The following is a 13,848-nucleotide window of genomic DNA, read 5'->3' on the forward strand; positions in this document are numbered from 1 at the left end:
TGAGGGTTTTATATGACATGACTGTATTATTACTCATAGAGCTGCCTGCTTCATTTCCAATTAAATCTGACATTAATGTATTTATTGGCCATAAGAAATAAATTCAATATGTCAAATCTTTGAGTGTTCCCCATCCTACAAACATAATAACACCCTGCTCCATACACAAACAGTGTTTATTTGTGTTTATTTTATTTTAATATTTAATTAGAGGCTACACCTTGGATGTTGCCCAAATAGTTGAATACAAACATGAATCAATCATCATCATCAATCATTCCTTGCAATAGGAATATTTCACAACACAAATCTAATCTGATAATATATTTACTATTGTTTCACTGTCTCTATTAAAAGCCTCTGCTTCTAAATTAAATGCAGTCTTGCACTTCACCAGGAGAGGTCACTGTCACTGAAGCTTTGAGCAATGAACCTATAGACCAATTAATTGTTTACTAACATTGAGACTGGATGCGCAGGTGATTGTTTCACGCAATCAATTTCCAACCTGTTGTTTCGGGGTGCGCTAGTTTCAGCACACCCCAACCCCCTCTTGTGTGTTGGCTAGTGTGGCACGTCCTGGCGAGACCTGATAGAATGGGCTTCATTTAGCGCATACTGGTTGCACGCATACTGGTTCTTATCAGTGTGACGTCGTCTGTTAAGGGGTCTATTTGTGAAGCAATTGGCTGAAGTGGTTCATAAAAGCTTCATTTGCCCATCAGTACAGATCACACCATACACCTACGAATGAACAGAGAAGGCCACATTAGCAGGACTCCACAGTTGTAGCATACTGTTTAATTGACAAGTATAATGGTTAGACTGGTGAAGTGTATTGTAAATGGAATGTGAATCTCTGATGTCTAAACATACCTCTGTCTGTTCTCCTCCCTCCCCAGGGTGGTGTTTGGTCAAAAAGTCCCCTCTGGGAACACGCACCCTGTTTATTAGTTCCGGGAGGGTGATACCAAGTGGGAAGTAAACAGAGGGGAGATTGGTGTCGACTATAATTAATTTAACCATGTATGTGGGGTGTGTATATTTAGTGAGCTCAGTGGTAACTGTAAATATGAATTGAGGGTGCATATACATGGGGTAGTGTTTTAAGTCAAATTGTATTGTGTGGTTACAGGTGTGGGAATATTTTGGAGGTACCTGGGGAATGGTATGAGCTATAGCCAGGTAATAATAGGGACCCACCTATATAAGGCAGTCAGTCTGTGTGTGTGAGAGGAGCTGACAGGTTGTGTACAGTACCGTCAATGAAATTGTAAAAAAAAAAAAAAAAAAAAGATACAAATAAAGACTGGACTGCTCTCCACTGATTTTCTGCCTCGGCCGCTCGGCCAATCGTACACAGGTCGACTGTTTTTAATATAACTTACCCTTTGTGATGGTTTCCTTTGTAAATGGTTTCTCTAATACAGTTATTATGGGTGTAAAATAAACAATCTCTCTCACAATGTTCTATGACTGCATTATGTTAATAATGTCCAACGATGCTCTAGTTGTTCATATTTAATGAACTGATTTATTGACCACTTCCACTTGTAGTTGTTCATTTTGTCCACATGAGGGCGACAAAGACTGTTGAACAGACACAGGTGAAGGGAGTCAGATGTAAACATGAACCCATTATTATATTTATCACTGTATTAGTTCAATGATTTACATCTATGTTGTGTTTCTACCATGATGTATATTAGTCAGTCAGTCAGTCAGTCAGTCAGTCAGTCAGTTAATTAGTTAGTCAGTCAGTTAATTAGTTAGTTAGTCAGATGTGAACATGAACACATTGTTCCATTTATCACTGTATTAGTTCAATGGATTTACCCTCTGTCTGTCTGTCTGTCTGTCTGTCTGTCTGTCTGTCTGTCTGTCTGTCTGTCTGTCTGTCTGTCTGTCTGTCTGCCTGCCAGCCAGCAGGCTGCAGTACACCCTGTGCTACTGTACCTGCTTTACACACACACACACACACACACACACACACACACACACACACACACACACACACACACACACACACACACACACACACACACACACAGAGCTCTCTGGAACGCCCAGAGACACTCTGTCTGTCTCCACTATAAGTACACACACACACACACACACACACACACACACACACACACACACACACACACACACACACACACACACACACACACACACACACACACACACACACACACACACTCACACACAGTGTGGGTGAGAGGAAGTCTTTTAGTTAACCTGCTGTTCACCTGAAAGTAAGTTACTTTATATTTGTAATAGAATACTTATTATTTATTACCTTCATTTTAACCACTTAAACCCTCAAACAAATCGAATCGGTGAGCGGAATCCCTCAGGGCTCCGTACTAGTGTACGTTCTATTTTCTGTTATTGTGGGAAAGGCTTTGAAAATAGCAGATCTACAAGCTCACAACGCGTCGCAGCGTTGTGAGCTTGTAGATCTGCTATTTTCTGCGAAAGCTTTCCCCACATTAAGGATGCTGGGGTTTAAGTGGTTAAAGTAATACATTTTGTTACAATATTACACTCTGAGCAAGAGTAATATATGATATTACTTATATGGCTTTTAGTTACTTTTACCAAAATGCCCAAATTGAACAATGAAATAGTCTAAATATTCTTTTAAAACCAATATCAACAAATAATATAATTGTATCGTATGTTCAGAGTTGTTCTTCTTATGGACACTACTGTATATCCTATAGGACAATTGATTCATTTATTTATTAAATGCATGTTTATTTATTGGACTTAATAAAGAGTAAACAGACCAATGCCGTCATGTCGTTTACTGAACAGGCTTTACTAGCCCAGGCGTTTCGGGCCATATTTTGATGGAATCGTGCACTTTACGATACAAGCATGAAATTTGGCACACAGTTAGAGCATGCCATAAGGAACATTTTTGGCTATAGGGCCATCGCAGATTTGTCCTGTGGTAACCATGGCAACCATTTTCCAAAATGGCCTCCATCTGCTGTTATTTTACCAATAACTCCGGTGCTAGACCACCTAGGATCCTGATTCTGGTGACTAATCCTACATTTTCAAGTATGAGGAATACAGTGGTACTATTTAGAATTGTGCTGTGGTAACCATGGCAGCCATCTTTCAAAATGGCCACCACCTGCTGTCATTTTACCAATAACTCAGGTGCTACCAACTAGGATCTTGATTCTGGTGACTAATCCTACATTTTCAAGGATGAGGAATACAGCGGTACTATTTACAACATGCTACTACCTAACTACATATATCTGGCATTCAGTTAATTAAATAATAGTAAACCCATCAAAATATGTAATGGTGTAGTAGGCCTATACAGTACATGTTTTCAAACTGACACGTGAGAGTCAAGAATGCAGTACTTCACTGTTTCTTTTATTAGTAGTAGTATTGCATAATTATTTTCAATGGACTATAAGACACAACAAAGGCAGAGTACTCATGAGTCATAACCTAATGGCATATAGACCAATTATTTGTTTACCAACATTGAGACTGGACGCACAGGTGATTGCAATCAATTCTCAACCTGTTGTTTTGGGGTGCGCTGATTTCAGCACACCCCAACCCCCTCTTGTGTGTTGGCTAGTGAGGCGCGTCCTAGCGAGACCTGATAGAATGGGTTTCATTGCGCGCATACTGGTTCCGTGCAGACTGGTTCTTATCAGTGTGACGTCGTCTGTTAAGGGGTCTATTCAATAAAGCCAGATAATCTACACAATGTTAGTTGCACAGTCCACCACAGTAGCAAAGGGCAGTACACTGAAGTGCTGCCTTAACACATCTGCATTGTCCACTGCATCCCTTTTTGCGACCACAGCGGAGGAGTTCCCGAAAGGCCAGGCTCGCTTCTGTGTTTTCCAGTGCACTTCCCATCCTCCTGTCAAAATTAGAATCAGCTTTATTGTCAGATCACAGGTTTACAAGTGTAAAGAAGTGGATTAAATTATTTGTATTCACCCGTCTCCTTCCTCTTCCACCCCCATTCACCTGGGGATGGGAGTTCAGGGGCTGCAACCATCGCCTGTCCCCAACAGTGGCCAGCTTGGTAGGCTGCCCTCTTTGTATGTTGAGTCAGTGCAGCTCGTGTTGGGGGGAGTCCATCAATTGTTCTGCCCATCTGGGTGAATAGCTGCTTCCGTGCCCGTTCACTGATGCCTGGCCGCTAGTGCGGTCATAGAGCAATACCACAAATCGCTCCAGAGGCTCCATCCAGTCATGTATTTTCTGTGGGATGGCAGCTAAGGAACTGAAGGCACGTGTGACGTCACCATAGGTTTTCCAGGTCTTCCATGCCATCTTCTTGCCTCTGCCTCCAAAAGATGACACTGTGTCACATCCAGTAAAGGCATGGAACATGGGTAAGGCTAAGCATCGATCTGGGCCTAATGCCCTTGCCATCTCATGAGCTGCTAAGTTACGGAAACTTTTCCCTGTTCCAAAAGCAACCCACAGCTCAGTCAAGTGGAGGCGTTGGGCTGACGTTACTGCCAGGACCAGCACATCCGTGTCTACTGTGCGTATTGTCACCTTGCTATACCCTTCCTTCACAGCATCTTCTAGGTGTAATATGACGCGAGTATCAGCCTCCTCATGTACTGTAGTTAGTTAGGTAGTTACTAGCATGTTGTGAATAGTACCCCTGTATTCCTCATCCTTGAGAATGTAAGGTTTAGTCACCAGAATCAAGATCCTAGGTGGTCTAGCACCTGAGTTATTGGTAAAATGACAGCAGGTGGTGGCCATTTTGAAACATGGCTGCCATGGTTACCACAGCACAATTCTAAATAGTACCACTGTATTCCTCATACTTGAGAATGTAGGATTAGTCACCAGAATCAACATCCTAGGTGGTCTAGCACCGGAGTTATTGGTAAAATAACAGCAGATGGAGGCCATTTTGGAAAATGGCTGCCATGGTTACCACAGGACAAATCTGCGATGGCCCTATAGCCAAAAATGTTCCTTATGGCATGCTCTAACTGTGTGCCAAATTTCATGCTTGTATCGTAAAGTGCACGATTCTGGCCCGAAACGCCTGGGCTATACCTCGGAGCAGAGAGTTAGATGGGCAGGTATTGGTAAGGGTCACAGGTGGGCACTAGGGACATCTGGGCACCTCCATGTGATACAGGAGATGTGGGCACTAGGGACATCTGGGCACCTCCATGTAAAACAGGAGATGTGGGCACTAGGGACATCTGGGCACCTCCATTTAATACAGGAGATGTGGGCACTAGGGACATCTGGGCACCTCCATGTAATACAGGAGATGTGGGCACTAGGGACATCTGGGCACCTCCATGTAAAATTGTCTATTTTGTCCAAAATATAAACAAAAAATAGAATATTTGAAAATGGTCTTAAGTAAAGTAAAGTATACATATACGAGATCCTGAATCTCAAGGGGTTACTCCTAATAAATAATTTCAATATATACAAACATGATTAGAACATGATTAAACATTCGACAAGTAAGGTCTAATATTTCTACAATTGCTACAAATTGCTGCAAAACTTGGATATGCAGCCAGTCATCTTGGGGCATACACAAGTCTGATAATGATGTACTTTTATGATGTATAATGATGCACTTTTGTAGCTAGTTACCCCCAACACACTACAGTGTGTTGGGGGTAACTAGTTGCTTTTGTAGCTAGTTACCCCCAACACACTACAGTGTGTTGGGGGTAACTAGTTGCTTTTGTAGCTAGTTACCCCCATGGGGGTAACTAGTTGCTTTTTAAACTAGTGATTTTTGTAACTAGTTACCCCCAACACACTACAGTGTGTTGGGGGTAACTAGTTGCTTTTGTAACTAGTACTTTTTGTAACTAGTTACCCCAAACTCACTACAGTGTGTTGGGTGTAGCTAGTTACTTTTGTAACTAGTTACCTTTGTGTCTAGTTACCTGGGGTAAGTAGTTACGTTCGTAGCTAGTTACCCCCAACTTAACTACAGTAGTTACTTTCGTAGCTAGTTACTTTTGTAGGTAGTTACCCCCAACACGCTACAGTGTGTTGGGGGTATAGTTATTACTTTTGTAACTAGCTACTTTTGTAACTAGCTACTTTTGTAACTAGCTACTTTTGTAACTAGTTACTTTTGTATCTAGTTACCTCCACCTCACTACAGTGGTCTGTGTGTCCCGCAGCGTCTCTTGCATCATGTTCCACATGAGCCAACAGGCCAGAAAATACTCCCCCACGCGTTTGCTGGCGGTGGAGTCTCCTCCGCCGGGGGCCGTTCTTCAGGCCGTGGTTTGGCCGCATGGCGCTGCCAAGAGGAGGGTCTGCTCCTGCCAGGAGGAGGAGGAGCAGGAGGAGCAGGAGGAGGAGGAGGAGGACCCCATGTTCCCGCCGCCCGGCGCCAAGAAGCGGGCGTCCAAGAGCAACAAGGGCCCCGCCCACATGGTGAGAGCCGTCCGCCGACACCCGTCTCCTCACAACCCGGGTTTAGGAGGTCTGGAGGAGGCCTGGAGCCAGAGGGAGCACCGTCACCCAGAGGAGGTGAAGAGGGAGCACCGTCACCCAGAGGAGGTGAAGAGGGAGCACCGTCACCCAGAGGAGGTGAAGAGGGAGCACCGTCACCCTGAGGAGGTGAAGAGGGACCACCGTCACCCAGAGGAGGTGAAGAGGGAGCACCGTCACCCAGAGGAGGTGAAGAGGGAGCACCGTCACCCAGAGGAGGTGAAGAGGGACCACCGTCACCCAGAGGAGGTGAAGAGGGAGCACCGTCACCCAGAGGAGGTGAAGAGGGAGCACCGTCACCCAGAGGAGGTGAAGAGGGAGCACCGTCACCCTGAGGAGGTGAAGAGGGAGCACCGTCACCCAGAGGAGGTGAAGAGGGAGCACCGTCACCCCGAGGAGGTGAAGCCACAGAGGACTCCTCCTCCTCTGGAGGTAAAGTAGCAGGGACGTGCACAGATATACTCTAGGTGGTGCTAGAGCACCTGTCCTTTGCCCTCTTGACCAGAAGTGCCCTTTTGAAAAAAAAAGAGCACAGCAGGGGTCTTCAACAGGGGGTCCGGGACCCCTAGGGGGTCCTCAGAGTTACTACAGGGGGTCCGCCAAATCTTTATGTGATATGATATTTATTTTTACCATAACCACTCGAAACCTAGCATCCCTTTTCTGAGGAGAACTTTAGCCAAAAATAGCCGATCTACAAGCTCACAACGCCTCGCGCTGCGAGGCGTTGTGGGCTTGTAGATCTGCTATGTTTGGCAAAGAGGTATAGGTGTAGAGGGAAAAAAGAGCAGACCAAGTAAACAAAAAAAAGTATAATTTACTTGAGCACCTGCCCCTCAAAATGTCTGTGCACGCCACTGTAAAGTAGAAGCAGAGGACTTTATAGCTTTACTTTACTTTAGTTTGAATATAAAAACAAACAATGTTTTGAACAAAGTTCACTGAAATCACAAAGAAAACACTCTAAACATTGAACATACATTGTTCTTTGAGACACACATACGCGTATTTTGGGGCGTGGTCAAATCCGCCATTACTTTTTCTGGTGAAACAACACACAGCTTTAACCTTTGGAATTGCACTACGGAACGTACACGTTGTTACATTTTATGGGTTTATTTCGTCACAGCGCAACATAGTGGTGAAGTATTGTAAGTGCAGGTCATTGCAACAACCACCGCTCTTGTGATCAATTAAAATGGGAGCGCCACATATTCCAATAATGACAATAATCATATTCTTTGAGACACATCCGGGCCAAACAAAGGCATCACGTGACGTTGATTCCCTTCCCCTATTCGCTACTAGGACATGACGTATGTGTAGGCAGAAGAATAGCAATGATTACTATAGAGCTTTAAAGGTTTCATGACGTTCAGTTTTACCACACATTAAAAGTCTTTGTCATGGTCCTTCAAACGTGTATAAAAGGTTTTAACAAAAAAATCCACTCCAGTGAGCCATGGCAGGTGTTTTTCTCTCACATTTCTAAAGCCTTTTCAACTGCAATGAAAAAAAACAACTTTGCCTGCAGGTGTCGCTGTTCAGGGATTTTGCCTGTCAATCATCGCCTCTGTTCGATTACTATAGAGCTTTAATCTTTTAACAAACAACGTTTGTTTTCACAAAATGTCACTTACCCTACAGTACCTTTACATTGTTTCAGCATGCATTTATTTAATGTATTTTCATGTCATTGTATTTCATGTTATTTAGTGAAATAACACTGAGGTGTCCTCATGGTGTGTATAGGGGTCCTCTACACCCGTCCTCCCTGCAGAGGGTTCACACAGCCGGGTCCAGAAGGTGGCGGGACCCCCTGAGCCGCCGGGCCCCTCTGAGCGGGGGGGCCAGGCCGAAGGACCCCCCGCGCGGAGCAGGAAGCGAGGCTACAGAGCCCCCCACGTGGGAACCATCTTCTCCCCCCGTCAGAGAGACCCCCGGGTGAGGGAGGAGACGGGGGAGGGGCATCACTTCGTCCCGGGAGGAGAGGGAACCTGGTGTGACGTCTGCTGTGATTACATCATTCACCACAGTGTTACCTGTACAGGTGAGTTAACTTTTTAATGTCTGTGATCACCTGTACAGGTGAGTTAACTCTTTAATGTCTGTGATCACCTGTACAGGTGAGTTAACTCTTTAATGTCTGTGATCACCTGTACAGGTGAGTTAACTCTTTAATGTCTGTGATTACATCATTCACCTCAGCCTCACCTGTACAGGTGAGTTAACTCTTTAATGTCTGTGTGATTACATCATTCACCTCAATCTCACCTGTACAGGTGAGTTAACTCTTTAATGTCTGTGATTACATCCTTCACCTCAGCCTCACCTGTACAGGTGAGTTAACTCTTTAATGTCTGTGATCACCTGTACAGGTGAGTTAACTCTTTGTCTCCGCCAGGAGACTATGTTTTCACTTTCCGTCACCCCTCCCCCTCGGCCAAGCTAACACTGGTCAAGCCTCACGTGACACGTGACAATACGTTGAAAGAGTGTGCTCTGATTGGCTAGTGAGACGCATGACGTATAGCGGCCTATAAATAGATGTGTCACTTTGAAAGAGTCTGTGTCTCTTTCAAAGTGAGGTAAGACAGGAATAATCACGAAATGGCTGAGAAATGGCGGAGCAATACATTATGTAGACACACTGGTGTCATCACAATACGTAATATAAATAGCTTAGACAGGATTAATCAATATTTGCTGGCGGAGACTTGTGCTCCGAGGAGCACATTTTCTAGTTAGTGTCTGTGACCACCCCGTGTCTGGCCCACTGTTGCCTTGTTAGCCGCTGTTGTGTAGGTGTGTGTAGTTGTGTGTAGGTGTGTGTAGTTGTGTGTAGTTGTTTGTGGCTGTAGCTGTGTGTAGTTGTGTGTGCTAGTTGTGTAGATCGGCTGTATGTGAGCTTGTAGATCGCATGTATGTGAGCTTGTAGATCGGCTGTATGTGAGCTTGTAGATCGCATGTACTGTATGTGAGCTTGTAGATCGGCTGTATGTGAGCTTGTAGATCGGCTGTATGTGAGCTTGTAGATCGGCTAAATGTGAGCTTGTAGATGGGCTGTATGTGAGCTTGTAGATCGGCTAATTTCGGCGAAGATATTCTTAGATTATTATTCTTATATATTCTTAGATTCCACCAAATCTGTGTGTGATAATATATGAACTACTGCTCTTACATTAAACCACTTGAACCCTAGCATCCCTACTCTGGGAGGAACATTTGCAGGGATGTGCACAGATAGACTCTAGTTTGTGATAGAGCACCTGCCCTTTGCCCTCTTGACCAGAAGTTCCCTTTTGAAAGGGAAAAAAAGTTTGGGGGTCTGGGACCCCTAGGGGGTCCTCAGAGTTACTACAGGGGGTCCGCCAAATCTTTATGTGATATGATTTTTCTTTTTATCATAACCACTCGAAACCTAGCATCCCTTTTCTGAGGAGAACTTTAGCCAAAAATAGCAGATCTAGATCTGTAGATCGGCTATTTTTGGCAAAGAGGTATAGGTGTAGAGGGAAAAAAGAGCAGACCTAGTAAACAAAAAAAAGGATAATTTACTTGAGCACCTGCACCTCAAAATGTGTGTCTGTGCACGCCACTGAACATTTGCCCGAAAATAGCAGATCTACAAGCAAAAATAGCAGATCTACAAGCTCACAACGCGTCGCAGGCACCTTGTGAGCTTGTAGATCTGCTATTTTTATTTGAATTCTTGTAGATCTGCTATTTTTGGCACAGAGTTTGGTGTATAGAAGGGAAAAAAGATCAGTTAGTTAAATCAGGGGTCTTCAACGTTTTCAGGCCAGGGACCCCCTAGCTGAGAGAGAGATGAAGCAGGGACCCCCTCTATATAACTTTCTTTTTTTAATTAGGTCTGCTCTTTTCCCCCTCTACACCTATACCTCTTTGCCAAAAATAGCCGATCTACAAGCTCACAACGCCTCGCGCTGCGAGGCGTTGTGAGCTTGTAGATCTGCTATTTTTGGCTAAAGTTCTCCTCAGAAAAGGGATGCTAGGGTTCAAGTGGTTAATGTAAAAAATATATATCCTATCACACAAAGATTTGGCGGACACCCTGTAGTAACTCTGAGGACCCCCTAGGGGTCCCGGACCCCCTGTTGAAGACCCCTGAGTTTAATAGATCAGTTAGGTTAACACAGACTCTGTTCAAGGCATGAATACTATTCTGTACAGTAGCACACACACACACACACACACACACACACACACACACACACACACACACACACACACACACACACACACACACACACACACACACACAGACACACACACACACACACACACACACACACACACACACACACACACACACACACACACACACACACACACACACACACACACACACACACACACAGTGGCATGTAGATAAACTGGTTTTGAACAGACCAGAGGGCTGTTATGAAACAAACAGAAATACTTCCCTGTCTGTTTCCTCTAAACAATAGAATGTTAGAAATGTCTCCACGACTACAGAGCTTCTTTTAATGATAATAAAACATTAATATAACAACAACAAAATATACTTGTATATAAAAAAGAACTGAATGAATTTTATACATTTGAAAACATGTGAAACAGCACATTCTGCGTAGTACTTTTACTTTACTTTTGATACTTTAAGTACATTTTGATACCATTACTTTTGTACTTTTACTGGAGTACATTTTTTATTTAACCACTTCAGCCCTGTGCATACTTTGGCTATTTCTACATGCTTCCTCTTGAGTTGAGCAACACTGTAGCTATGTGTGCGTGTGCGTGTGTGTGTGTGTGTGTGTGTGTGTGTGTGTGTGTGTGTGTGTGTGTGTGTGTGTGTGTGTGTGTGTGTGTGTGTGTGCGTGCGTGCGTGCGTGCGTGTGTGTGTGTGTGTGTGTGTGTGTGTGCGCGTGCGTGCGTGCGTGCGTGTGTATATGTGTGTGTGACGTGTATACATTAGTACAGGTACGTGAGTCACGTGTCTTGGTATGTAGCCTACGTGCATGTTTACATGTGCAGGTACACGTGTGTGTGTGTGTGTGTGTGTGTGTGTGTGTGTGTGTGTGTGTGTGTGTGTGTGTGTGTGTGTGTGTGTGTGTGTGTGTGTGTGTGTGTGTGTGTGTGTGTGTGTGTGTGTGTGTGTGTGTGTGTATGTGAGAGCCGGCTTCAGGCTGACGCCATCTTAGCCCCGCCCCCATGACAACACACCATTACTGTCTGTTTGAATGACCAGCTTTATTAGTTAGTTTTACATTGACATACTGTGAGTACATGTACTCTACATAAACATATTACATATTACATGTCCAGTGGTGGATTCATCTGCTATTCAAAAATAGCAGATCTACAAGCTTGTGAACTATTTTTCCAAAATCTTCTCTTCTGGGGGTCCCTGGCACAAAACGGATGGGGGTCCGCGGCCAAATACCTATGAATTTGGGGGTCCTTGACCTAAGACCTGAGATAACGTACTCCGGGTGGAGCATTCGCCGTAAATAGCAGATCTACAAGCTTCACAACGCGTCACAGCATTTATTTTGCCAGAGAGGTTTGGTGTGTAGAGGGTAAAAAGAACAGACCAAGTACTGAGCCAAAGGTCAAGTTTACTAAGTATTGAGTACTTTTACTTTACTGGAGAATTTCCAATTAACTATACTTTTACTTCTACTCCACTACATCTCAGAGGCAAATATTGTACTTTTACTCCAATTATTTGAAATCATTAGTTACTAGTTACTTTGCAAATATAAATTATTACAGTATAAAACTTACATTAACCACTTTAGCCCTATATAGGCTATTTGAAAATAGCAGATTTACAAGCTCACAACGCGTCGCAATGCGACGCGTTGTGAGCTTGTAGATCTGCTATTTTCAAATATTTTAGTACTTTTACTTTTGGTACTTTAAGTATATTTTGATACCAATACTTTTGTACTTTTACTCAAGTAGAATTTTGAACACAGGCCTTTCACTTGTAACAGAGTATTCGTATAGTATGGTTTGGATACTTTTATTTAAGTAAAACATTTGAGAACTTTTTCCACCACTCTTTACATCTAAACTTCTGACTTGAATGTGGGGGTCCATCTTCTGACATATTTAGGAACCCTGGCTGGTGAACCCTGCACATTAAAACCTGTTCCAAAAGGACACTGTTGTGTTGACATGGAGCCTCCATGCAGGTGACGTGTTGTGAGCTTGTAGATCTGCTATTTAGTTCATCTCACATCCTTATAAGATGAGTATAAAGCAGAGATGAAGTGGTTAAATGCAGAAGACAATTCCTGGGTATTTAAACATGTATTAGTGAAACTAAATGTAAACAACAGCTCCACCTGCTGGTAGAGGCTATAAGAGCACCACTGTGTTACTGTGTTTAGAATGAGGCTCTAAAAGGACAATTAATCAGTGGTGTAAAGTAACTGAGTACATTTACTCAAGTATTGTGCTTACAATTTTGAGGTATTTTCTTTACGTTACTGGAGTATTTCCAGTTTTCAGTACTTTTACCTCTACTCCACTACATCTCAGAGGCAAATATTGTACTTTTACTCCACTACAATTATTTGAAAACTTTAGTTAGTTACTTTGCAGATATGAATTATTGTCCATATGTATTATTTGTATGTTTGGTAGTGAATGAATCCCCTAATTCATCATCATACAACAGCGTCGCACAAAATGTAGTGAAGATAACAGATTTACAAGCTCAGTGTGTATTGTCTTCTAACTCATTGGTTCTCAAAGTGGGGTCCGGGGACCCCCAGGGGTACTTGAGGGGGTTCCAGGGGGTCCCCAGCTAAATGATGGATAGGAACCATATGGACCCTTATGGTTCTGTAACTCTGAGAGTGTACAAATGGAACCAAATGGACCCGTTAGGGTCCATTTGGTTCCATTTGTACACTCTCAGAGTTAAATTAACATTGATTTTACAATATGAATTGGGGTCCCAGAGATAGAAATGCCATTAAATGGGGGTCCGTAGCCCTAATGCATGTTAAACTGGGGGTCCTTGAAATTAAAATGATTGAGAATCACTGCTAGAGCCGTAAAAATCTTCTCTTATGGGGGTCCCTGGCTTATCTTTTCAAATGGGGGTCCGCGGGCTAATAAGTGTCCATTTGGGGGTCCTTGACATGAAAAAGTTTGAGAACCACTGCTCTAACTGTGTGTCATGTATTAATGAACCAACAGACTCCGTTCATCTGTTTGTATTCAAAGGTCGCCCTCATGTGGACAAAATGAATCACTACAAGTGGAATTGGTTGGATACTTTATTTATTAGCAGTTTAAGAACCAGATGATGTAATATATGGCGCTAGTTTCTACAATATAAGC

At 43.3% G+C, this 13,848-nt stretch overlaps 1 protein-coding gene across 1 annotated transcript in view; it reads left to right on the forward strand.

The window, feature by feature from the left end:
- The first annotated feature begins 4,368 nt into the window (after positions 1-4,368).
- Positions 4,369-13,848, forward strand: part of rassf3 (Ras association domain family member 3) — a 75,662-nt gene continuing 66,182 nt past the window's right edge. Inside the window, exons 1-5 of the mRNA XM_084049926.1 lie at positions 4,369-4,391; positions 6,186-6,540; positions 6,901-6,933; positions 8,254-8,513; positions 8,804-8,841. Of these exons, the coding sequence (XP_083906052.1) occupies positions 4,381-4,391; positions 6,186-6,540; positions 6,901-6,933; positions 8,254-8,513; positions 8,804-8,841 (697 nt within the window). The 5' untranslated portion in view covers positions 4,369-4,380. The remainder of the gene's footprint in view (positions 4,392-6,185; positions 6,541-6,900; positions 6,934-8,253; positions 8,514-8,803; positions 8,842-13,848) is intronic.

The sequence above is a fragment of the Gymnoscopelus microlampas genome (genome assembly GCF_963454915.1).
Source record: "Gymnoscopelus microlampas genome assembly, chromosome: 23".
In the NCBI taxonomy this organism is placed as follows: Eukaryota; Metazoa; Chordata; class Actinopteri; order Myctophiformes; family Myctophidae; genus Gymnoscopelus; species Gymnoscopelus microlampas.